This window comes from Schistocerca serialis, chromosome 7, assembly GCF_023864345.2.
Source record: "Schistocerca serialis cubense isolate TAMUIC-IGC-003099 chromosome 7, iqSchSeri2.2, whole genome shotgun sequence".
In the NCBI taxonomy this organism is placed as follows: domain Eukaryota; kingdom Metazoa; phylum Arthropoda; class Insecta; order Orthoptera; family Acrididae; genus Schistocerca; species Schistocerca serialis.
Window position 1 is genome coordinate 307,797,054 of NC_064644.1, and position 27,616 is coordinate 307,824,669.

The 27,616-nt window shown below is 39.1% G+C and overlaps 1 protein-coding gene across 1 annotated transcript in view; it reads left to right on the forward strand.

The window, feature by feature from the left end:
* LOC126412322 (pre-mRNA cleavage complex 2 protein Pcf11-like) overlaps positions 1–25,457 on the forward strand; it is a 136,346-nt gene extending 110,889 nt beyond the window's left edge. The window contains exons 16-20 of the mRNA XM_050081843.1: positions 9,741–10,110; positions 10,564–10,790; positions 11,186–11,412; positions 22,681–23,059; positions 24,944–25,457. Of these exons, the coding sequence (XP_049937800.1) occupies positions 9,741–10,110; positions 10,564–10,790; positions 11,186–11,412; positions 22,681–23,059; positions 24,944–25,395 (1,655 nt within the window). The 3' untranslated portion in view covers positions 25,396–25,457. The remainder of the gene's footprint in view (positions 1–9,740; positions 10,111–10,563; positions 10,791–11,185; positions 11,413–22,680; positions 23,060–24,943) is intronic.
* Positions 25,458–27,616: the final 2,159 nt, after the last annotated feature.

Below are 27,616 nucleotides of genomic sequence, written 5' to 3' on the forward strand. Positions count from 1 at the left end.
GGCTGCTGCTCAGGGTGACTGTGTGCTTCAGTTGGAATTCCTATGTAGTGTTTGCTTCTGTGATCGTGTGCTGCTGTTTCCAATTTAGCTTTTACTTATGAGCTATTGATTAAAATTTTGCAAAAGATGGCATACCACAATAATTATACTGAGGAATAGAGTTTGGAAATTCTCACTAGACATGGCAGTGAGAATGAATGCTTCAGTTGTGGTGGTGACACATCAACAAAATCTTGAGGCAACAGTCAAGAGCCATGTACATCAGATGCCTGTTTTACAGGTGATGAAAATTCTTCAGTATCTGAAAGAAGTATTGATGTGTGTGGGGAAAAAACACATTTTAGAGATACATTTGACTCAAGGAAAAGTTGATTTTTGCCAATATGTGCAATGTAACAGATAACAATAGCTGTTATTTACACACAAGGCATATATGCCAGAATCAGTGTAGTTTCTACATTTACATGTATACAGTGTAACCCCACTTTTACATTCCTGGAAGTCACGTTTTGCCAACATATACAACATTTCTTGTATTGCTTTCATCAAATGTCCTATGTTCAAAATGTTAATTTGTTCCCAATTTTGGTTAACATATCTGTAATTTTGCCATGATTTACACTTTAGGGGAAAAAACTGACATAATAAGATGTGTCATGGGGTTGGCCTCCAAGTAGTGTTAGCAAATGTTACCGTATTTACTCGAATCTAAGCCGCACTTTTTTTCTAGTTTTTGTAATCCAAAAAACCGCCTGCGGCTTAGAATCGAGTGCAAAGCAAGCGGAAGTTCTGAAAAGTGTTGGTGGGTGCCGCCACACCTAACTTCTGCCGTCGAATGTATGTAGCGCTAAACAGGCATGCTTTGTAGGCATAAAGATAAATACTGGCACCAAATCCTCTGCGTCAGTAAATAAATTAAGAAAAAGGTGGAAGACGAGCTTTTTTTCTCCGCCCCGAGTTTCGACCACTGCATTTTCATACATTATCCAACGAAGTAAATACAAATTCCGTATTGTTCATCTTCGAATGTTGCAGCATTTCAATGTACTACGAAAATCCGACGGCGACTGGAAAGACTGTTTGGGATGTTTGTCAATATGGCCAACTCTACGCTGAATTTTTTCCTACCCGTGAGAAGAGATGATTGCTAATAGGAACTTTTATGAATTGTGAATCACATGTAGTGTTCTCTTCACCATAAGAGTAATACGAATATAAACATTTTGCCATGTATTGTTTCGTGTTTGCTGCTATCTCATTTAAATCCTGTCTGCCTAATAAACTACGAAACTAGAGTGAGACAACAGCAAACGCGGAAGAATATACATATCATGTCATGTTTATATTCATATTATTCTTATGCCTAATAGTGATACAGTCAGAAATGAAGCACAGCAATTGACTAGATTTTTAAATCTAAGATGACTCTAATTTCTGTGCAGAATGTAATGTACTAAAGAGGCGCCTGCAAAGATTTTCAAATGGAGAAAAATTTTCGCTAAACTCTCGTTCAGAACATCATCTATCATATGCAGTCTATTATTTGGTTCTTGTTGATCATTATCAAAGAAAGCAGCAGTGTAAGTAACAACAAATAGCAGTCTCTTGCCATTGTTTCGCTAAAGAGACGATTCCTCTTATATTTATTTATTTATTTATTTTTTTTAAAATTGTAAGCGGCTGTAGCGCGCACAATAGCAAGCCAAGCCGCGAGCGGCGACAGGCCGTGAACACGCACTATCAGAATGCGACAAACAATGCATGACACAGTACAGTAATGAATTTTCAGCTTAGAGTGATGTAAACACCTATGACAAAGAAAACGGCGCTTATCAGATCAAAGAAAAATAAGCAATCAATTCAAACCAGACGAAGCACGTGAAAAAGGAAGGGTACCCATATAAATACGGACGGAGCACCTGACACATAGCAGTGGCTACCTGGTAAAGCTTAACTGCTAAGCTTACGACTCGAACCATCTACTGTAGCTGTATCGTCATTCATTCGACCTAAATTGTGTGTCATATTACAATGGACCAACTTTGTTTTGATTTGGTGATGTGGCCTAAAACTTTTCTCTCCCCTTGAATTTCGAGTCTCAAATTTCAGGTGCAGCTTAGATTCGGGAAAATTTTTTTCCCTTCATTTCGAGTCTCATTTTTCAGGTGTGGCTTAGATTTGAGTAAATACGGTACGTCGTTTAGTTTTTTGACACCAGGGTTCTCTGCTCCACATATCTGAATCTATAAAAGTCAGAACAATTTGTGCTTTGTCTCCTGCTGCTGCCAGGCTCCATGGCATGATGTCTGATCAGAGTAACCAGGTTTGTTCAAATGAAGGTATCATTACCAGTCACAATGATTTTCAAACTGTCTCCACTGTGCATGCTCTGATTTGTGAACATCATGACACCTTTGCATTACTCGGAATGCACGTTTTGCGGTTTGGCCACTTGTAGTGGCAGTTATCACTTTTCCTCTCTTCACATTGCTCAAATGTTTCTAGTTCAAATAAAGGAACATTGCAGCAGTTACATATTTTTTCATGCTTACTAAGGTGTGATTTCAGAATTTATTCTCATTGTCAAGTGAAATATTCATGTAAGTATTTCTGGTGATGTTTCACAAACAACGTGAATCGTGTGAGACCTTAACTTTTCCCGGTAAATCGAATGTTCGAATAACTTACGGGTTTGCTGCCGGGTGACATCGTCGAACACCGCCGATATTTCGATAGGAGCACCCCCTGCCGTTCTCAAGGCACAAATGCAAGGAAGAAAAAATGTGCAAGCAAATTTAATACCTCGGTTCACAGAGGAGAAACAAGGAAGGCACCACACACACAGAACAAGTGTCAACACAACCAAAGATAACCAACATCAGAAATATCGATGGTTACTATTAATCAGCAGGTGAGGTAGCACTAATTCTGTTCCTCTGTTTTTTATGAGAGACAGAGCCAGATTCCAAGCAGCATTTAAACAAAATCCACCATCTCTGTTAGTAAGGTTGCTTGATAGTCTGATTTCAACAGCTTCCTTAATAACACTATCCCAATAGCTGGACGTGCAAGCCAGAATCTCCGTGTTGTTGTATTCCATAGGATTACCGGTGTCAAGGCAAAGCTGATCCTACTAAGAGTGTTGAGAGAAAGACAAATAACCTCCTGAAGAAAAGTTCTTTGTCACAGGAGACTATCAAGAGTCTTAATTCTTAGTGTGCTGTACCACCTAGATTATATGGCCTCCCTAAAGTCCATAAAGAGGCTGTCCCATTGGGGCCTATTGTTTCTGCTAGTTTTAAGAATTTCAGCAACGAAGGAGACAGGTTATTTGCAACAAGGAACGTAGTTGTGCAAGTTCATATGGCATTCCACAGCCAAAACATTGGAAATGAGTTCCACAATTTGGAGAAAGAGGTGGCATAGCGACAACAATCATGAAACTATTTAACATTTGGTATATGTTTCTCAGGCTTTATAACTATATAGCGACAACAGTACAACTTCATAGGAACAGGTGCACCGTGTGAAAATCACAAGATGAACTGAAACTTATGTGATGCTTTCCGTGCAGTGAGGTATTATGATCAGAGAGAATTGTAATACCGTAGAAGTGTTTGAGATGAAAAAACTGATAGACAAACTGGTGAAAGAATCAAGAAACCACAGTGTGATCCAGATTGCAACTCTAGTATGGAAGCGGCTGGCTGTACTGTCATACTATTGGGTTGCAAAATCAGTGCAGAAGACTGAAGTGGTAGTAGAACTTTTTCCACAGACCAAAGGAAAGATGGAAATATGCAAATAGCAGCGGAGCGTCTTGTGTGCTCGTAAAATAATTTGTTGGAATGTATGTCATAGAAAAGAGTAAAAGCAACAGAGGAAGGTACTCTGATGTCTAGATTGTTCTATGATTTACTCCAAGACATTTCTCAAATATTATTGAGAACGACCACGCAAGGAAAGGTATGCCATTTCGTAAAACAGTAGTTTGCTCAAAACAGGAAGCACATCAAAACGCTAGGTACAAATGTAGAAAATACAGTAAACAGCTAAATACTGTGCCATGGTTAGACCCTGACATAAAAAAAATTAAAAATAGAAGCAAAGTAAAAATATAGTAGTAATTCTGTCAGTGCCAGTACAAAGGTGGGATCAAAAGGAAGAATTATTGCATGGACAATCACACAGACCTCACCAATTTCATATGCTGTAATATCTACTTAGTTCATGAAGTATAAAAATTAAGAACGAAGTGTATATAGTGTAAATGATACAAAATTACAGATCATTGTTCATTTCCGGTGTACAACTACTTCTTGGACACAAATGAAAAGTATCCCTAGAACTAGATATTTGGTTTTTGAAGTTGTGTACAGAAATGTTATCAGAGTTCATGTGCATGAAACGTAGTGGTAAACTATACATCATTTGATTTTGAAGCTCTACCAGCAATCATGTTTACAGACAAATATTACTGGATTTCAGATGTGTTACACCAGGGCGCGCGAGCACACACACACACACACACACACACACACACACACACACACACACGCACACACACACACACAAAATAAATAAATAAATCCTGGATTTGTCAGTTAAAAACACACTTTTCCTGGCTGAAGATGCACATTTTTCCTGATGAAGATACATGTTCTCTGTGTAACATAACCTTATACTTTCCCTTGAAATTGTAAAACTTATCTATCCTTTGAATGGCAAAGATTTTATACACCGGTCTAGAACTTCCCGGCACTTTACGAAGTGAAACCCAGCAAAAAAATAAGTGTTTTGGAAAGATCTTTGATGCATAGTAACATGCACACAGCATATTTTCGTATTACAAAAGTATAAATGCCAATTCCACCAAACACAGAACATTAGTTTCCAAAGCATTGAAATGGAGATTGCAATGTGTTTTTGTCAGCCAATCATAGCTCACATCATGTAGTCTCACCAGCCGATGACTGTAGATATTCTGAGTATAGGACATGTGATATAGTCGGGCAGTAGCAACATCACTGTTAAGCAGTGTGAACACACAAGTTGGAAAACTCATGGTTTAAATTAATATACATAAAGTATAGCTACATGAAAAGCTAAGCTTTCACATATCAAACACAAATGCGCCAGTAAGATTTTAAATAATGACATAAATGTTTGGTCTTCTGGGCCTGAAATTTTTCTAAGTAGCTGGTCTTCAAAGTGTTAGTTTAAAATGAGAGTAAAAGGTCTGTGATTTAAGAAATTAATTGCTCATTCTCACCTGTAACATAATTCATCTTCATTCGCTGTATTTTCCTGTGACCAGTCAGAAATAGATTCGTTTGAGCAGCTCCTAAAGAGTGCTCGAAAATAGATGTTACTGTACATGCGCAGGTATGATGACATTGGAAGTGTTTGCTCTGTTCATATTCCTTTTGTTGCATTTCTGTCTGGAACTTTGTGTAGTGGGGCATCATGTGATTATGTGCAGCACTGTCGCATTTTGTTTGGAGGGGACATACGGAATTATTCTTCTTCAGGCAAGTGTTTTAGTCCTTGGCACAAAATTCATTTCAAAACTAGACTGTACAACACGAAAGTACCATAATATTTTTTTTTTTAAATTTGTGGTTTGTAATACTGTTATGTAGACATTTCTAATCAAGAATGAGATTTTCACTCTGCAGCGGAGTGTGCGCTGATATGAAACTTCCTGGCAGATTAAAACTGTGTGCCCGACCGAGACTCGAACTCGGGACCTTTGCCTTTCGCGGGCAAGTGCTCTACCATCTGAGCTACCGAAGCACGACTCACGCCCGGTACTCACAGCTTTACTTCTGCCAGTATCTCGTCTCCTACCTTCCAAACTTTACAGAAGCTCTTCTGCGAACCTTGCAGAACTAGCACTCCTGAAAGAAAGGATATAGCGGAGACATGGCTTAGCCACAGCCTGGGGGATGTTTCCAGAATGAGATTTTCACTCTGCAGCTTCATATCAGCACACACTCCGCTGCAGAGTGAAAATCTCATTCTGGAAACATCCCCCAGGCTGTGGCTAAGCCATGTCTCCGCTATATCCTTTCTTTCAGGAGTGCTAGTTCTGCAAGGTTCGCAGAAGAGCTTCTGTAAAGTTTGGAAGGTAGGAGACGAGATACTGGCAGAAGTAAAGCTGTGAGTACCGGGCGTGAGTCGTGCTTCGGTAGCTCAGATGGTAGAGCACTTGCCCGCGAAAGGCAAAGGTCCCGAGTTCGAGTCTCGGTCGGGCACACAGTTTTAATCTGCCAGGAAGTTTCATTTCTAATCAAATTTACATCCAAATAGCACTGCAAAAAGCTAATAAGGAGGAATACAAATTTGTTGCAAAAATAAAAAAGGTATTTCTGTACACCAGAACTAAGAACAATGAGCTTTTCATGACTTTCTCAAACTATATAAAAATTAGTAAGGTTATTTGGGAAGCCAAGAAACTGTATAATAGGCAGTTACAGTGATGAAACACTGTGTGCTGCCAGCTACAACTTACTAAAGAAAGGTGTTCTGTAAGTTTAAGATGTAAACAACACAAATTAAGAAATAATATAAAGCCTAGAGGAGTATGAGATGAGTGTTGAAACAAACATTGTGTTTCATGGAAGGCAGATGTGTAAAATTCTGCTAAAGCTTTTGAGTGTGGCTTTTGGGAAGCCAATTTTCTTGGAGTATCTGTAGTATATTATAACTGGTTCTTTATTGTGGCATAGTACCATACGTGCCTGAATATGAAAACATGCACTTCAAATTCAGTGAACAGTTGAAACTAGCCAAAAGTGTGGAATGAAACACTTCATTTCAAGTGAATCAACTGTCTCTGTGGAAAAGATTAATAAAAGCCAAATGCATTTGACGTGAGAGCTGTAAAGGAAGCTAGAATAGCAAAATCGTGAAACGTGAAGGCGGGTCACATGGAGACTACTCTCCATTCCACTATGGAACCAACTGCGTAGAAAATTTAAGAATTGCCCCCTGAGGATGCTACAAAGATGTTGAAACCTATTTGGGTTTGTGTGAAAAACAGTTGTCGGCATAACAGGTGAACCTGAATGCCAATAATTTTTGTAATGGTATACTTACAAGGAGTTCTCGGACATACAAACATCTTCCTTTGAAAGTTGGTTGCAAAAGAGTTACCTTGCTAGCAGAGAGGAACAGGAAACAATTGAAGATTTAAGATTCTGCAGTGTTAATAAGTTACACCCAAAAGACTAAACATGGAGAATCAATGTGCCAAGAAAGCTCAATTGCTGTCATCCAGGCATTCTTGGTTTACAAGAAGTAATTAAAAGCATCAGCAACACTTCGAATAGTTACCATACAGGACATTCGCACCTTACTCACTCTTATTTACACCATACACTACACAATTTGTCTGCCTATGTCAGCATTCAAGGGAGGCTGTTCCAATGCTGCCACACAGGGCACAGACATCTACGAGCACGTCATCTTGTGTGCAGGCAGATGCAGGTACTAAAGGATACCTGCCAGTTGGCCCTATTGAACATGTCCTGCGCATGCACGAGCCCATTGGGCACTCCTGTTTGCAGGTGCTTGAGTAGGGCAGTATGACTGCATAGACCGCATAGCGTCAGTTATTTACCTGCCTCTGCCATAGTACGAAGACTTTTGGTTGCCTTAGTTCAGTCCATTTCAAGAGTAATGTTCAACAATTCTGACTGCTTTGTGCATGAGCAAATTTGGCAGCTTGGCCGTGACACAAAAATTTCCCAGGAAGCATCTGGCAGTTTGCAGCTGCTGCTTATACGGCTAACAGCCACACTTCACAGTGAGAAGGGGGAGATGAAGCTTCTCATACAAAACTTCAGCTCTGCACATGCGTGTGGGCTGGCTGCTCAAACGAACCTAATTTAAACTGTTGTGACACCAAGTTCATCAAAAGCAGTGTGTTGTTCTTACTACGGTTCACAGTAAACGCTAGTGTATCGGAGCATAAAATAAAGGAAAGGCAACCACTCGCCTATAGCTGATGGATGTATAGTGCATAGAAGCACTCAGAAGAATATTATTTACTCTAGGTTTCAAGCTCTTGCTCTTTCTCTAGCAAAAGGACATAACTATCACATACGGTCAGACACACACACCCAAATCCTTTCACAGTGGCTGCAGGTGCGAGTGTACTTTTGCTAGAGAGACAGCAAGAGCTCCAAAATCTAGTGTAAACACTGCATTCTGTTGAGCGTTTCTATGTGGCACAAATTAGTTAGCTGTAAGGGGGGAGGGGGGGGGGTGGTTTTTACGTATCTGCCGTTTTACGTATCATTCCATCTGGGAATTTCCATTGTTGTTACACTGCTTATTAGAGTTATATGAGAGGTGGTCACTATATCCCCTTCTGCTATAAACGGCATGACATTATGACCAGAATCATCATAAAGGTAGCTCAGACCGGGTTTATTCTTTCTGGAGGTAGTACAGTGACAAGTGTTTCAGTTATGACCACTCAGGGATCAACAGATGAACGGATGAAATAGCCACTGCACACTCCAGAAAATATTCAGCACAGGGAGAGGCTGGCTACGTGGTGATTCATCCCCAGATAGCAGCCCGAATAAAAGGAACTTAGTTTGCATGTAGCAGTCAAAGCACCAAGTGTGTTTGGAGCAGTCAGAAAGATCTTGCTCTTTGGTTGAGTGAATGGAAAACTCAGGTATATCAGAATTAAATGATGCTGTCGCAGACAAGGTATGGGAATTTTGTACTTCCACATACCTCTTTCCTTTCTTCTGGTCCCTCATACTCCAAATTTTCACTTACATGCCACTGCTTGCCTGTTGTGTGATAATCCTCTAAATCTGGAGTTTATATAACCTTTGCACTGTACTTTGCTTCTTAATCCATGACTGCTGTGGATACTTTAACTGGATGCTACATGGCTTCTGGGTTTTCCTTAAATGCTGTTCACGTGTCCTATTCAACCAACTCACTCACTGCTGTGGATTACTTCTGTATATTGGTGAATAAAAAATACAACACACATGTCTCTTTGCATGCTATCATTGGGACAAAACCTCATTGTGATATCTTCAGACATTTAAGAAATGTGACAATTGTAATGACCATGTTGAGTCCTGATGGGCAGGATGAACAGGGCTGTCTTTCGGGTATAACAACTAGTATCTGTTCTGCTCTCAGTTTTAGATAAGATATCAGAATTTTATCTCTATTTCATACAAAGTAATGTACAGGTAAACTCAACCGTACACAAAGTATATGCATTGTGTTTTTACCTCGGCAAACTCTTACTTATTTTGATACAGTACAGTAACTTTGATGAATAACGAAAAGAGATTTAGTCCTTCATCAAGCGAAGATATCGGACTGTAAAATGTGCAAGCATCAAATTTTTTTCACTCAATAATTTGCTTAAAATTGGACGATGTTTCTCAGCACAGGTAGCAGCATTAAGCAAGCTGTACAGTGACAATAAAGCTATTCTCAGCACAGAATGCAGAAATCTCATCTGTAGCAGTCAAAGGAGTTAATGAACATACATAACAATGAGCCACTGCCCTATACTTCTTCCAGACATTTTATACACAGCAAACAGCAGTAAATTGACAGGTGGTACTGACAGATGTCTTTATCAGACATTGATGAATGGTGTAGTAGCAAAACGTGTCTAAGCTAGTTATAATATTGTGTTTTATTAACTTTCTTGGAGGTGCAGTAATTTTTTTTATATACTATCATTGCAGGCCAACTTCCACTGGAGATGCTGACAAGTTTGATTCCAGCATCAATGGCCCCTGCTGCTGCTTCAGGTGTTGGGTATTGTGTGGAACAGCAAGATTCAAGTACCACACAGCCACAGCAACAGTCGCAGTCACAGCAGCAACAGCAGCAGCAGCAACAGCAGCAGACTACATCATCAAGCACTTTGTCATTGCTGCCAGGATTAGGAGAAGTTAATGTTGAGGAATTATTCCGCAAGCTTGTTGCTACAGGAATTGTACCAGCAGGTCAGAGTACCTCAGGAACAGGTGTAGCTGAGGAGAAAAAGACTGCAGATGATCCGGCCACCCAGATCAAACCAGTTGACTTTTCTCAGCCAGAAACACTACGAGTGTGAGTATACAGCAGAGTTTTTTTATTTGTCTGAGTAAGAAAATGGAAATAGTATCCCAACACTGAGCATTTCATACATACAATGGTCTTAAGCTTCATATTGTGGAGTTTCCATCTTACCTGAATTTGCATGTGCTACAGATGTCATTCATTGGAGACGGTAAGAATTTAGGTATCTCCTCAGGTGCCCCGAGGTACATTGCTGCTGAACTGCTGCTGCCTTCCAGCATTAAAATAAGTGACAAAGCCTTAGCAAAACACTTTTCTTAACTTACTGATTGGTTCTTCATTTATTATTATTTTGTATATATTTCACAGACCAGAGTAATATAATATATAGTGATATGCAGAAATTATAAGATCGTCAATCATTTCTGTCAGTGTTTTTATGACAAGTACATATGTTTCAGTCTTAAAAGTGTTCCTGATAAACATGTTTCTGTTTGACTTTAGACGGCAACCTGCTCTTGTGGCACAGTTATACTCAGGGATTCAATGCAGCTCTTGTGGTGTGCGTTTCCCACCTGAGCATACAATGAAGTATTCACAGCACTTGGATTGGCACTTCAGACAGAACAGGAGAGAACGTGACAGCACGAGAAAGGCTCAGAGTCGCAAATGGTATTATGATGTCTCAGACTGGATCCAGTTTGAGGAAATTGAAGACCTTGAAGAGAGAGGTAAGGCACAAACATTCAAGTTCTTTTGTTGCTGTCCCTCTGAGCCTTGCAGCCACCCAAGTGGTTATGTGTATTTTATCTTTTTAAGTGTCAAATTTTATATGAGACTTTAAGCTAAAAGAAGTCAATCCATGAAATTCACATTATCAGGTGCACAGAGGCACTAAATAAAAACTTTTTAAGGATAGAATCCAAAAATTTTATTTCACTGTTTCCTTAACCCAATTAAATGTTTAGGACTGCCTTTCATTGGATCGTAACTGGTGCCAGTTGCGTTCATAGTTTCTCCCATAGTTTTTCCTCTGTAATCACTTTACTTATTCTATAATGTAAGGATTGTAGTTGTTTGGTTAGCTCCATTGTGTGTTAATGTTTGTTTTCCTTTCCCTTCTTAGCTCAAAGTTGGTTTGAGACCCAGCAGGCAGGAGCAGCTGGAACATCTGAAGAATCTTCAAATGAAATTCCAAGTGTATCAGCTGAAGGCCAAGAGGATGCCGTATGTGACGTTTGCCATGATCACTTTGAACAGTTCTATAATGAAGAGCGTGAAGAATGGCATCTGCGCATGGCTATTCGTGTAGACGGTCATGTATATCATCCATTGTGTTACGAAGATCTTAAGGTAATAAGCTTACCTTCTCTACACAAACATTTCAGACTTGTAATTACAAAAACTCTAAATATAAAGGTCCCAGATTCAAGTCCTGGTCTGGCACACAGTTTTAAGTCTCAAATTAACACAGCTGCAGAGTGGAAATTTCATTCTTGGTTCATGAACAAAGATGGGGTGTGTAGGCTATTTCTGCTCATCTGAAATGGAAAACTTCGGTAACCAGTTGGCATTCAGTATTTTCTGATTATTGTCGTATGAAGACAGTCAGTGCAGACTGTAAATGTGTTTATAATGTGGATAATGTTTTCCATACAATTATATTTGTTACTGATAGTTTTTTTACCCTGGTAACCAATATATATAATGTAAACAAATGAGACTTGTCACTTATGGGATAAATTGCATTCAGATTCTGCTTGTTGCAAGACTCAGGAATTCACTGAAGTATGTGCAACAGGTGGTGTTATGCATTGACAATACTGCCATTACCCTCTGTTCTTCCTGTATGGCCCACCTTTGTGACTATATCTGTAGAGGGAAAATGACTATTAACACGCATGCACACCTGTCACCCACTTACTCACATGTACACACCTGTCTCCCTACATTGTGATCATTCAACTGCCAGCTCTTTCCTGGCCCATGATGAGTGTAGTGGGATGAGGTGAGGTTGCAGAGTGGGAAGGAGTGAGGGATGGAGAGAGTTGGGAGGCAGCAAGGGAGTTGGGGGAGGAAGCGTCCAGTGGCTCGTGGGAGAGTGGGGAGCCATCCATGGGCTAGCTAGGGGTGCAGGTAGATGGACAGGTGGCAGACAGCTGAGCACACGGTTTCACAGACTAGGGCGTGAGTAAAGGGAAAGGATTGCTGTGCATGTGCGTGCGTGCATACACACACACTACTGGGTGGGGGGACAGCGAGTTACCTTAGGTTTAGGCCAGGGAGGTTTCAGGAGCGAAGGATGTGCTGTAGGGGTAGCTCCCATCTGCACAGCTGAGAAAAGCTGTTGGTGGTGAGGAGGATCCAGATGGAACAGGGTGTGGAGCAGCCATTGAAATCCCGCATATTGTGACCTGCTGCATGTTGGGCCACTGAGTGGTCCACATTGTTCTTGGTAACAGTTTTACAGTGGCCATTTATTCTAGTTGACAGCTGGTTGGTTGTCATACCAATGTAAAACATTGTACAGTGATTGCAGCAGAGCTGGTATATAACATGGCAGCTTTCACAGGTGGCCAGGCATCTGATGGGGTAGGGTAAGCCTGTGATGGGACTGGAGTAGGAGGCGCTAGGTGGGTGAATAGAGCAGGTCTTGCATCTGGGTCTTCCACAAGGGTATGATCCCTGTGGGAGGGGATCGAGGTTGGGAGTAGCATAGAGATGGACTAGGATGTTGTGGAGGTTGGGTGGGGAACACCACTTTGGGAGGGGATGGAAGTATCTTGGGTAGTATGTCCCTCATTTTGGGGCATGGTGATACATAATAAAAAAACCTGATAAAGGACATGATTCAGTCGTTCCAGTCCCGGGCGATATTAGGTGACAAGGGGGCTATTCTTTGTGGTTCGTTCTTGGGATGGATATGAGGATCAGATGTGTGTGCGGATATGGCATGGGAGATATTGACTGTCTGCAAAGGTCTTTGTAAGCCCTTCAGCATACTGGGCGAGGGAGTTCTCGTCGCTGCAGATGATACGTCTGCCGTGGGTGGCCTGCCTCTATGGGAGGGATTTTTTGATGTGAAGAGGTGGTGCTCTCAAAGTGCAGGTACTGTTGGTGAGTGGTGGATTTGATGTGGACCGAGGTGTGGATGGAGCCATCTAAGAGGGGATTGACAGCTAGGAAGGTGGCATGATGGGTGGAGGAGGACCAGTTGAAGTGGATGGAGGAATGAGGATAAGGCATCCTGGCATTGGGTCCAGATCATAAAGATGTCATAAATATACCTGAACCAGACTGGAGTGTGGGAAGCTAGGAACGTTTCCTCTAGGTGGCCCATGAAGAGGTTGGCATAGAAGGGTGCCTTGCAGGTGCCCATGGCTGTGCCATGAATTTGTTTACATAACTTCCCTTCAAAGGTAAAGTAGTTATGGGTTAGAATGTACTTCATTAGATGTACGAGGAATGAAGTGGTTGGTTTTGCAGGGCACTGGGAGAGGTCGTGTTCAATCGTGGCAAGGCCATGGGCGTGAGGTATGTTGGTCTATAAGGAAGCTGCATCTACAGTGACAAGTAGGAACCCAGGAGTAACCAATCGTTGGTCAGTTTATTTTACAGATTGCTGTCACAAGTTAATAAACATTACAGACTATGCTTGCAGTATGACAGATAGGCTACAAATTTATGTGGTTGAACATCATCAATGTACATCTATTTCGAGCTGTTCACAGTGTACCTTTGAATTTGGTATTTCATTAAGTGACTTTTCTCAACTGCAGTTTCATTGAATATGGCTAAATGCAAAATTTTTGTTTTCATATAGCCAATGCATGATTAGAATAACTGAATTTAAGGTCCCAAAACATTTATATTATGCTCCATAACATATGATGGATCATACGAGGCAATATTACCCCTACGGCTTATCTTAGAAGATAGATTAAGGAATGGCAAACCTACATTTCTGGCATTTGAAGACTTACAGAAAGCTTTTGAAAATGTTGACTGGAATACTCTCTTTCAAATTCTGAAGGTGGCAGGAGTCAAATATAGGGAGTGAAAGGCCATTTACAATTTGTATAGAAACCAAATGGCAGTTATACGAGTCGAGGGGGCATGAAAGGGAAGCAGTGTTTGGGAAGGGAGTGAGACAGGGTTGTAGGCTATCCCCGATGTTATTCAATCTATATATTGAGCAAGCAGTAAAGGAAACAAAAGAAAAATTTGGAGTAGGAATTAAAATCCATGGAGAAAAAATAAAAACTTTGTGGCTTGCCGATGACATTGTAATTCTGTCAGAGACAGCAAAGGACCTGGAAGAGCAGTTGAACAGAATGGACAGTGTCTTGAAAGGAGGATATAAGATGAACAACAACAATGGCATGTAGTCTAATTAAATCAGGTGATACTAAGGGAATTAGGTTAGGAAATGAGACACTTAAAGTAGATGAGGTTTTGCTATTTGGAGAGCAAAATAGCTGATGATGGTCGAAGTAGAGAGGATATAAAATGTAGACTGGCAATGGCAAGGAAAGCATTTCTGAAGAGAAATTTGTTAATATAGAGTGTAGATTTAAGTGTCAGGAAGTTGTTTCTGAAAGTATTTGTATGGAGTGTAGCCATGTATGGAAGTGAAACATGGATGATAAATAGTTTTAAACATGAAGAGAACAGAAAAGCTTTCGCAGTATGGTGCTACAGAAGAATGCTGAAGATTAGATGGGTAGATCACGTAACTAATTAGGAGGTATTGAATAGAATTGGGGAGAACAGGAATTTGTGGCACAACTTGACAAGAAGAAGGGATCAGTTGGTAGGACATGTTCTGAGGTGTCAAGGAACCATTAGTTTAGTATTTGAGGGCAGCGTGGAGGGTAAAAATCGTAGGAGGAGACCAAGAGATGAATACAGTAAGCAGATTCAGAAGGATGTGTACTTGGGAGATGATGAAGCTTGCACAGGACAGAATAGCATGGAGAGCTGCATCAAACCACTATGGACTGAAGTCAACAACAACAACATATGAAAAATAGTACTCAGTTTTGCATAAACCAAAAAAGATTGAAATCACAAAATTTGCCATTGCCATTAACACCATATAAGTTTAATTTTAAAAGTTATATACAACCCACAACTGTCTTGCCCCATTCCAGATAAAATTTTAAAATGCTAGAAAATGAAATTTAGCTTATACTGACACATCTTATTACATGACTAACAGTCCTATTGTCAGGGAGCTTAGTCCTTCCAGTCCTCCAATTTAGACTACAGCATCACACTAGTAGTGGGGGCCTCAAGAGTAACTCCTGTGAAATTGTTTAGGTCACTATACCAGTGTCTTTGATACAGTCAAGGTGAAAGGTCATGAGGCAGGATCCGTTTCTGGCCAGGTGAAAATATTACAGCAGTTGAAAATGAGGAAATTTTACTTGCACAGCTCAGATCTGTGACCTTATCGTTTCTGAGAAATTGAAGAATTAGTTATTGCAGTTTATACTTGAGAAGGAAAGTCTGTCATTTACCATGTATACTGATTCAAATGACACTTCTTTCAATATTTTCACTCTTTGGCAAGAGTATGTAACTGTCAAATATTCTATATAACAGGGGAAAAGTGATCAGTGTAAGTGACTGCAAAATGGTTACAAAATTTTCTAAGTTACATTTGTCTTCCACTCAGGCTGTCATTGCATAATTTTTATTTCATATTCTTGATTGCTACACAGTTCTGTCAGTGTAGTTGTAGCCATGAAGGTTGCTGCCCAGTGTTCTTATACTTGTAAGTGATAACTTGGTGTCATGTTGGTACTTTGAAAATCCAGTCACCCCGTTTCATTTCAACTGTAACTCATTTGATGAATTACACTATTGCCGACACACTTGAAAATGGCTACACTGTCCAAACTGTGAAGTAGTGATGAATATAAAATAAAATAAAACATAATCCAAGTAACGAACAGCCAGTGTGGCAGATAACTGTAAGTTGGAAAATTTGTTTTGGCTGTGGACCCTATGGCAACTAAAATTTGTTCCACATTTCTCATAACACATTGAGCTAATGCCAAAAAGATCGATAACCTTGTTCAAAACCAGCTGTCAGCCCCAAATGTTTTACATAAACTTAACATGCACTTGATATATGTATGTGTCAAAGTAACCTCCCATAGCAGTCTTCATAAATGTAAACAAAGTTTGATTTTCATCGTATATTTAACATGAAAGAAGTGTATGCAAGTAAATGGGTTTCATCCTGTTCACTTGGTGCTTTCACTGCTTTGGTTATGAATACCATCAAACACACGGTGATGTCATACCGCAACAGAAAGAAGTGCCTTTGAGAAACAGAGAGATTTCAGCAATAATAGCACAACACTTCAGGTACGTTTTTCATCTTGACCTTCAGCAGAAAAGGTTAATAATGATATTTTGCAAGAAATGCCCATGCATGGGTATGCGAACATCTGCACACTTTCTTATATCACTTGATACTACTACCACCACCACCACCACCACCACCACCACCACAATTAGCAAGTACTTGCCTCGTTAAGTACATTCTAAACAGATCTGGAACTATTAAATTGCAAGTTTATGTATAGCAAAAATTTCTCCTTTTTTTGAGAGTTCAACAGCTCCACTTGGTTCGGTACAAGTCCTGCATTATGATTTATGGTTCAATTTTCTTGAAAAATGGAACACAGTAATATAAACCCTTTCACAAGATTTCCGTATGAGTAGTCTGGTTTCAGAGTCTGATATTTTTCTTGCGATAGCGTAAACATACACTTGAATTGTTGTCACAATTCTGTCTTGTTCACACTACCATGCGGAGTTTACTTAGTATTAGATTACTATTGTTGAAACTACTCAAGAATTTGTTATAAGGCACATTAAGCAGTCATATGGTTACATGTACAAAACAAGGTGACTTGCTCTATCTACTAATGAAGGTTGGCATTGACCGGGAAGGTGTCAGTGCTGGTCAAGGTCCTTCGATTAGCATTGATTCAACCACATTGCCAAGAGTCTTCGTAGAGAGTGTGTATGGTGAAGAACAATATGAGAGGTTCTTGGTGGACATGAAAAGCCCACACTTCAACAACTTCCTGTCTATAGCAGTATAATTTGTACAACATGTTGCGACATTTTACGGAGTCACTTTGTTTAGGTGTAGGAGATGTAATTTTATCCATAGTAGCTGTGTCATGTTGGTAACAAGAACAATTTGGCCATACATATCTTATGGGATAAGTGACTGGCTTCACCTGGAGAAGTAAAATATCGTTGTTGCAGCTTGTGAAAGAAATTTTAAGAGGGACTTCGTTTCCAGTGTTTAGGTGAAATTGCCTAGTCTAACTATACCACTGCTTAGGGGCAGTGTAGCTAAGTGAGTCAAAGGCTTCTGTCCAGTCACTCGGCAACCGGTCGGGGGTTGCAGAAGAAGACAGCAAAGGAAAATCTGAAGAATTACACTTAAGAAAAGGATTATACAAACATAATATCATTTGACTCTTGCACAGGTTCCGCATGGAGGACATAGAAATAGGCATTCATGGCATACAGAAGGAGCTGAAAGAGTTGGAAACAAATAAGTTGCCATGTCCAAATGGAATTCCAGTTCAGTTTTACAGAACCTATTCTGCAGCACATACTCTCAGCTTGCATTTATTGCAAACCTCTTGCCCCAAGCCACAAGCAATGGGAAAAATGTGACAGTTAAAATCTGTATACAAGAAAGGTGAAAAGAATGGTCCTGCATAATTACAGACCAATATTGTTAACATCGCTTCGCTGTGGAATTCTTTAACATGTTCTGAATTAGGATATAATAAATATCCTTGTGACAAAAAAGCTTCTTTGTACAAATCAGCACAGATTTAAAAAGCATTGCTTATGTGAAACTTGGCTTTGCTCTTTTCTCACAATATCCTATAAACTGTCAATGGAGGGCAACAGGCAGATTCCATATATCTAAATTTCCGGAAAGTGTTGGACAGGAGGCATCACGTAGGTCCGAGCATATGGTTTAGGTTCCCAGATCTGTGACTTTTTAAGTAGTAGAACCCAAATACATTGTCCTTGGTGGCGAGTGTTCATCATTGACAAGGATGTCGTCAGAAATGCCTCTGGGAAGTGTAATACGACTCCTCTTTTCTCTATATACATAAATAATTTAATGGACAAAGTGAGCTGCAGTTTATGGCTGTTGGTGATGACGCTGTAGGTTTGATTGTTGAGTAATGACTTAAGGCAAAATTTCTAGTTGGTGTGATGAATGTGGGAACTCGCTCTAAATGTAGAAAATGTATTTTCATGTGGATGAGTAGGAAAAACATTAGTAGGGTACTGCTTGATAGAATTACATCAATTAACGAACACATCAGCTTGGTAGTACTTAAAATTTTGGGGAATTTTCCCCCCTTCTGGCATGAAGGCAACTGGACAATTAATTACTGATACATGTAGAGAGATGGTCAAAAATTCAAAATTGCGATTTATACATGACTATCATTTACAGAGTATTATTGAAATGTAGAGAGCAGACAAGGTAATACTCAGAGACTCAAAATTATCAGAACCTGTTGTCACAAAATGGCTGAGTCAAGGCTGCAATATGGAACCCATCTTGTTCAATTTATAAATGGAAAAACAGAAAAACAGTTGTGAAGAAATGGGGAGCATTGTTAACGATGTACAGGTATTTTTGTTAAGTTTTGCTGATGATCGGCATAGAAAGCACAAGATGAATGCGATCTTCATTTCGTAATACAATTTTTATATCGGGGATGTGACAAATGGGGAATACAGATGAGTATAACAAAAACTGAGTATTTTGGTAGTGAATAGTGGCTGCTGTTGTTGTTGTTGTCGTCGTCTTCAGTCTTGAGACTGGTTTGATGCAGCTCTCCATGCTACTCTATCCTGTGCAAGCCTCTTGATCTCCCAGTATTTACTGCAACCCTTCTGAATCTGCTTAGTGTATTCATCTCTTGGTCGCCTTCTACAATTTTTACCCTCCACGCTGCCCTCCAATGCTAAATTTGTGATCCCTTGATGCCTCAAAACATGTCCTACCAACCGGTCCCTTCTTCTTGTCAAGTTTTGCCACAAACTCCTCTTCTCCCCAATCCTACTCAGTACCTCCTCATTAGTTATGTGATCTACCCATTTAATCTTCAGCATTCTTCTGTAGCACCACATTTCAAAAGCTTCTATTCTCTTCTTGTCCAAACTATTTATCGTCCATGTTTCACTTCCATACATAGCTACACTCCATACAAATACTTTCAGAAACTACTTCCTGACACTTAAATCTATACTCGATGTTAACAAATTTCTCTTCTTCAGAAACGCTTTCCTTGCCATTGCCAGTCTACATCTTATATCCTCTCTACTTCGACCATCGTCAGTTATTGTGCTCCCCAAATAGCAAAACTCCTTTACTACTTTAAGTGTGTCATTTCCTAATCTAATTCCCTCAGCATCACCCGACTTGATTCGACTGCATTCCATTATCCTAGTATTGCTTTTGTTGATGTTCATCTTATACCCTCCTTTCAAGACACTGTCCATTCCATTCAGCTGCTCTTCCAAGTCCTTTGCTGTCTCTGACAGAATTATAGTGTCATTGGCGAACCTCAAAGTTTTTATTTCGTCTCCATGGATTTTAATACCTACTCCAAATTTTTCTTTTGTTTCCTTTACTGCTTGCTCAATATAGAGATTGAATAACATCAGGGATAGGCTACAACCCTGTCTCACCTCCCTTCCAAACCACTGCTTCCCTTTCATGCCCCTCGACTCTTATAACTGCTATCTGGTTTCTATTCAAATTGTAAATAGCCTTTTGCTCCCTGTATTTTACCCCTGCTACCTTCAGTATTTGAATGAAAGTATTCCAGTCAACATAGTCAAAAGATTTCTCTAAGTCTACAAATGCTAGAAACGTAGGTTTGCCTTTTCTTAATCTAACTTCTAAAATAAGTCGAAGGGTCAGTATTGCTTCACGTGTTTCAACATTTCTACGGAATCCAAACTGATCTTCCCTGAGGTCGGCTTCTACTAGTTTTTCCATTCATCTATAAAGAATTCGTGTTAGTATTTTGCAGCTGAGGCTTATCAAACTGATAGTTCGGTAATTTTCACATCTGTCAACACATGCTTTCTTTGGGATTGGAATTATTATATTCTTCTTGAAGTGTATTTCTCCTGTCTCATACATCTTGCTCACCAGAACGTAGAGTTTTGTCAGGACCGGCTCTCCCAAGGCCATCAATAGTTCCAGTGGAATGTTGTCTACTCCCGGGGCCTTGTTTAGACTCAGGTCTTTCAGTGCTCTGTCAAACTCTTCACGCAATATCGTATCTCCCATTTCATCTTCATCTACATCCTCTTCCATTTCCATAATATTGTCCTCAAGTACATCACCCTTGTATAGACCCTCTATATACTCCTTCCACTTTTCTGCTTTCCCTTCTTTGCTTAGAACTGGGTTTCCATCTGAGCTCTTGATATTCATACAAGTGGCTCTCTTTTCACCAAAGGTCTCTTTAATTTTCCTGTAGGCAGTATCTATCTTGCCCCTAGTGAGATAAGCCTCTACATCCTTACATTTGTCCTCTAGCCATCCCCGCTTAGCCATTTTGCACTTGCTGTTGATATCATTTTTGAGACGTTTGTATTCCTTTTTGCCTGCTTCATTTACTGTGTTTTTATATTTTCTCCTTTCATCAATTAAATTCAATATTTCTTCTGTTACCCAAGGATTCCTACTAGCCCTCGTCTTTTTACCTACTTGATCCTCTGCTGCCTTCACTACCATATTTGAAGTTAACATCAATGATGGAGCAGTTATGAGACAGGTTGAAAAATTCAGTGGTAGATATTGATGAAGTGGATGGGTGGTGTGGAAGTAAAATACAGAATACTACAAGGCAGAAAGAATTTTTTTTGGTGTGACTAGAATATTTAATAATAAGAGTGAGTAGGCTGATGGTTGAAATCTCTGTTATGGATCAGAACTAGGGATTTCAAATGCTGACCCCAAAACAAGACTAATAGCTGTCTAAACTGATTATTTACAGTGCGCCAGAATATCAAGAAATGGGGGAGGGAGAGACTAATGATGAAGTAAGAACTAGAATGAGAACAAATGAAACAATGATAGATACAATTGAAAGAAAATCATTAAAGTGATATGGGCATTTTCTAGAGATTGCTGGATCATTCATGGACAAACAAAATTATCTCATTGGAAACCATCTGGCAAATCATCGGGTATGCAGAGGGGTGCCCTGAATAGGGAGGATTGCAGATAAGAGGAAGACTGCAAAATGTTGTTATTAATTGATCTGTGTGTTATTTAATCATTTAGTAGTAGTAGTAGTAGTAGTAGTAGTCTCAATTTCAGATACTTTGCCCCAAGCATCCGGAAATGGCTTTGTTACATGCTTTAAGTGCAAGATGTTAAGAGGTTCCAAAAATTTAAAACATATTAAAATTGTGTGACTGAGGTGGTATTGGCTGTTTCGGAGTGTTGTACAGGAACCACATTACATGTTATTACTGTGCAATTGTAAGATAAAATTGTTTTCGTCTACATATGTACTCCACAAGCCACCATCCGGCGAGGCAGAGCGTACTTCCAATCCAAATCCAGTTTCTTCATACTTTTGCTCATTTGCATTCAGTATATCAATGTCATGCAGCTACACACACACACACACACACACACACACACACACACACACACACACACACAGTTTCACTCCATATATGTTGTTAGGGATGTAACTGTGTATGTGTTAGGAGTCAAGTTAGAAATAAAAGGAAAATAAAAAAATTAAGTGTATTTTATGGAGAAAAAATGTTTCATTAGGAGGTGAAAGAACTTCGTTTTATATTAATTATTTTATTTCATCATATAGCAATAACAGTTTTTTTGCACCTCCCCCACCACCTAAGCAATTAAGATTTTGAACAGACATGTCACATGTTAATTCAGTGAAGAAATAAATTCAGCCTTAGCTAATTTCAAGCAATAACATGCATTTTTTAGTACCATCCAAACAGATTTCGGTTCCGACATACCTTACCATACTAACAGAGAGAGATCAACTGAAAATGCGGCTGTTTAAAGTCGTGCATTGATAAGACCAACCACTACTCACGCTTTTCTGTTTTACGCGAACAACTACTAAATGAGAATCACTTTGCCAGACAGGAATTGAACTATCTGTTGTGGCAGTTTGCCAACAAACAGCGAACAGTGTGGGCATGATGTCAAGTGCTCCAGATTGGGGAGAAAACCAGCTCCAATGAATGAATGGTGCCAATCATAAAGTAATTTTAATTGGACTATAGCTACTAGCCTGGAGGTTTGTCCACATACAAGCATTCAAACTGGAACAGTCCTGCTTGACTGAAATAGATAAGTGGCTTTGGTAGTATAAAAGCCAAAAGAGGCCCTAGTTCAAATTCTTTTAGAGAGTGTAATAATAGCGTATATGCAAAGCCAACAATTTTTGTTTTAGAGACAGAAGAGATCTCTCAAAGAAAGGTAATCACAGGTCATATTTTCAACTTGTGTGTTTGCTTCAGGATCTTCTTCAATTGTTACAGGCATCAGAGGCAGCAGCAGCTGAAGAAGCATCATCTATTGCAGAGGATGCAGAAAATCAAGAAAGTACAAGTAATTTAGACGAGCAGCCAGTGAAAGAGCCTGACCAAGTAGATGGTGAAGAAAACAAAAAAATGGAGGAAGAAATCTCATCTGAAAAAACTGAATGCACAGATGAAGCAAAGACAACTTCTGAAAATGAGCAGCCTGATGAGAAAGAAACAATTAAAGCAGAAGTAAAAGATGAAGCCAGTGAAAATGACCTGGCAGAAGATGTAAAGAAGTTGAATGTTAAGGAGGAACCCATGGAAAGTACAGAGGCAGAACAGACAGAGGAGACAGCAGAACCCAAGGTGAAGACAGAAAATGATGATACTGAAGGTAATATCAATCTCCATTTAATTATGACTATGCTTTGTTACTATGAGGCAATCTCCTTGCAGATTCTGTATATTGGCATAGTGGATGGTTTGTATCCCAAGCATGATCTTGTAAGAAATGCTTGTCATTAATAGTTTAAGGAGATTTTGCAGGACATAAAGAAAAATTTCTGAATTAAGCAACCAAGCTATAGTGTGTGTAATGTGACAGTAGGACGAGATTCTTTACACCTCTCCTGATCTAATTTTTTATTTGGGGAGTATCATATTTTTAGAAGACATGTTCATAGAAGAGAATGGGAATATAATTACTAATCTGTGTTCATTTCCAGTAGCAACAAATCTTTCACATAGTTATGCTTAATGTAGTGATGTAATTCAAACATGAGATCAGAGTAACAGTATGATTGGCAGTTAATTGTTTACATGACATTCATTGTCACGACCACCAATCTATTCTTGGTCACGCCTGTTCCGTTCATTGTTGTTATATCGCTTTGCTATCTTGGGTGCCAGTTGCATCCCACCTAAGCAACAACAACATCTTCAAGGATTTTTATGAGTAGCTCAATTGAGCATGCCATTCACATGTACACTCACCACACTTTACAAGCAGCAAATAGTAACGTAGCATCAACTAGTATTTTCTGTGACCTGTCTAAAGCATTTGACTGTGAATCACGATATTCTCCTATACAATATAGTTTTTATGGAATTGGTGCAGCCAACCAATGGATGATGTCATGTACTTATTAAATTCAACCAGTGTAAGCAAGGGAGAGTCTTCGGACTGGGGAGAGAAAACTTTTGAGGGGTTACACAAGGCTTAGTCTTAGATCCACCATTATTTCTCAATATATTTGAACAACCTTTTGCCTAACATAAAGGAAGCAGAATGTTCTTTGTGTGGATGACATAAGGATTGTAACCAGTTCAAAGACATGTACAGCAACAGGAGAAATCGTGAATAATGTTTTTTTTTTCTGCAAATGGCCTCCATTTCAGAAAGACATGACATATTCATTTCTCATATCCAGGGGTACCACACAAGTGATAAATGTTACACATGGTGAGGAAATGCAACAAACCTAGGGTGAAAATTTAAAATTTTGTTAATTTTCATTCAACACTATCGTATGGGACAACTCATACTGAAGAAAGAAATTGTTCATTCCTCAAAAATATTATGTAAGAATAAAATGTGGTGTCCACTCACAATCATCTTGAAGACATCTGTTTGAATTATGCATTTGGATTACTTCTTCACAGTATATTTAATCCCTCATGAAGTTTGTTGTACGTTATCCATTGCAGTTAAGATGTAACAATGATGCACATTATTACAATACAAGAAGAAAAAAATGTTAATCTATGTTAAGGTTATCTTCAGCACAAAAAGCAATGCACATTGCTGCCACCAAAATTTTGGACCACTTACCCAATAAAATAAAATGTGTGACAGACAGAAAAGTAAAATTGGAAAACAAACTGGAAATGTGTTTCCTTGTTTATATTGTAGAGCCTTGCCAATACTTGACAGGTCTTCTCTGACCTGTTCTGTGTATATTGTAAATGGTCATTTATTTAGGAAAAGTTAAGGCTTCGCTTGGATTAGCAGGTAATAAAAAATCTGCAGTGTAAGTCAATATATTGCAGTGGGGTGTCTGAGAAACTGTTGCATGAATTTTTGGTTCCAAAGTCTTTTTATATCCTGGAGATTTGTTGCAGTAATTGTTAATGTCAAAAGTAAACCAGACCTGATGTTCCTACATAATGTGTTACTATTGCTGTTGTCTGTGTTATTGTTTAGTGCCTTGAATCTTGTGGCACTATACACAATATTTATATCAAAAGCACATTTACAATCCCTGGAAATTGCTTTCAGGTATGAATGAAGATATGGGTCCTCAGACACCACCTCCATTACTTTTACCATCTGTTGTGGATACTACTCTGGCTGCAGTTGCCTGTACCATAGACGGTAATGTTCAGTTTGAGGATGCTCCGACTCAGCCACCAGCCTTGTCAACAGGTCGCATAAAAATAAATATTGGAAAAATGCCTGCACCTGCTATTGTACCAGCAGTGGCCGAAAGTGATGGAGATACTTCAGCAGAAGAACCACATTCCCCACTACCCACAAGGCCACTGTCAACTGATATTACTGCACAGGCAGAATCAGTTACAGTGCCTGTTATGACCTGTGAAACTTTCCAACCACCACCACCTGGTGTTGAACCTGTTTCTCTTAAACCTCGTTTGGTTGGACTGAAGATGACTGAGCTGCCTCCTGTTACACGTGGAACAGAACTGTCAGGCCTGTGCAGCATTATGTAAAGTGTATAGTCCTTCCTTGTGTAAAGTTTTGTACAGCACAAAAATAAATTGTGTACATTATATTTTGAAGTTACTTTACTGAAATCTCTGGCACCTTTTTCATCCTGTGTTCCAGTCCTTGGCTCCCACTTTGTGGAATTAATGGGTATGTTTTGCTAGTTGCCTTATAAATTCGATACACTGAGCTAGTGTTCCATAAGTGCATTTACTGAGTGGAGAGCAAAACTGTAATAGTTTCAATAAACTAATTAAAATAATCTGGGGCGATAGAGGTGACCATAATGTGAAAATATGAATTTATATTAAAACATGTTTAAATTTGTCAATTTGCTAACATTTTGCAGTATGAACTGTTTAACGAATTCAAGGCTTTACACTAATAGTAATCCGTTTATATCAGTGATATAATTACATAAATATTAAAATTTTGTGGTTAGCAATTTTGTCTTTCTTCCAGATCAGTATGGAAAATACTTGGATGGTTGCCATGAGTGTCAGTTTCATGTAATCAGTTTTATCTGGTCAAAATAAAGTCTTTGTTGTAAATAACCCTGGTTCTTAATTTTTAACATCCTGATGAGACCTTGTTTCCACCTTTCCATTCCCACAATGGAAGCTGAGACCTATGTCAATATGGCAGTAAAGTGAGGGTAGGTGTTAAATTTTGAAGGCAGTCACATGACTCTTCTTATTCGCTGTGATGTAATTTCCATACAGAACTGGATCTGTAGGCCACCTCCAATATGAAGTAAATTTATTGGGGGGAAAAAGCATGCAATATGATACTTACCGTATTCAGCAACGAACAATTCATGTTTCCCAAGTTGCCACTCATGCATGCTTTTTTTCTGTAAAACAACTTGATTTCTGATGCTGTGTCTGTAATGGATTGTCATCTCATATCAAACATGTATCAAATGTTAGTCCTCGTACAAAAATCCTGCAACTGGTCAGAAAAAGGTCATTGCAGTGGACTGACAAAGTGCCAGCAACTTAAATATTACAGCAATCTTTTCATATCACACTCAGATTTGCTTTTCATGCAAACAGAAAATTGCTCCACCTTGGAAGATCACTGCAAAATTGTCATATATAAAGATAGACTTTCAATTCTGATACGTGAAGTGCACACCCCACATAAGCTCCTGGGCAAGAAAAAATACATATCACACACACACGTAAATTAGTAATGAATATCTACTGTATCTAAAAGCCATTGATGTTATACGGAAAGACAAGGGAACAGGACCTTCTAGAGGCAAAGTCATATGAAAGGAGCTTGTGACATTACTTACAGAATGTATATGGTAGAAGACAATTCCCCAAAACTTGAATTATTCTACTTAACAAGAAACGGCACACAGCAAAGATGTAGGTCTACCAGCCTCCTGTCCAAAATATTCACTACAATTACCATTAACCACATAGAAAAAACCATAGGCAAAGAAGCAACGTGGCTTTCAGATTTGAATATAGCACAATGGAGTATCAGTGAGTTGTGAGTAAATAAATAGAGTATTTTATCTAGAATAGATTTTGAGATAGTGATTTTCCAAGCAAATCTGTAAACACTGCACTGATTCAACCCATATTAATATAATGAAGACTATAAACTTCACTAGTACAGCTTCCATTAATTCCCTTCTTTATGGAAAGTCCAGAACAAAGACAGGCAAGGGAATTCAATATCACCAAAACTATTTTCAGCTGTCTTAGAGAAAGCTTTTTGATTCTTAAACTGGGGAAATGATGCTTTTTTTCAATGGAATATATCTGAAACACCTATGTTTTGTTCTTGACATTATACTGGGGTCAAGAGGGATATTTGATACTAGTCTTTTGCTTTGACCAGTGACATAATGTTAATGGCTACTTTGATGTCACCTTGTGGTGTGCATTTTCACAGTTTGGTCATTAATTGGTGTAGAGAGAAGGGGGGGGGGGGGGGGGGGGAATCTGCGGTCACATTATGTAGTTCCTATGATGTTTATGACATTTGTCACATGTTTCTTACATCATTGGTCAAAGTCAATGACCACTGTCAAATATTCCTAAAAGTTAGCCTGAAAATCTATTACAGTGAAACTAAAGTAAGATATGAAGAAGAAAGTACTGATTAACAATGATGTCACTAAGCCAACCGATGGTTTGCATTAAGGATATATGAAGACAGTGACTGGACAAACAGTAAAAAGAGAAAATATGGCCCGGAAAGATATAT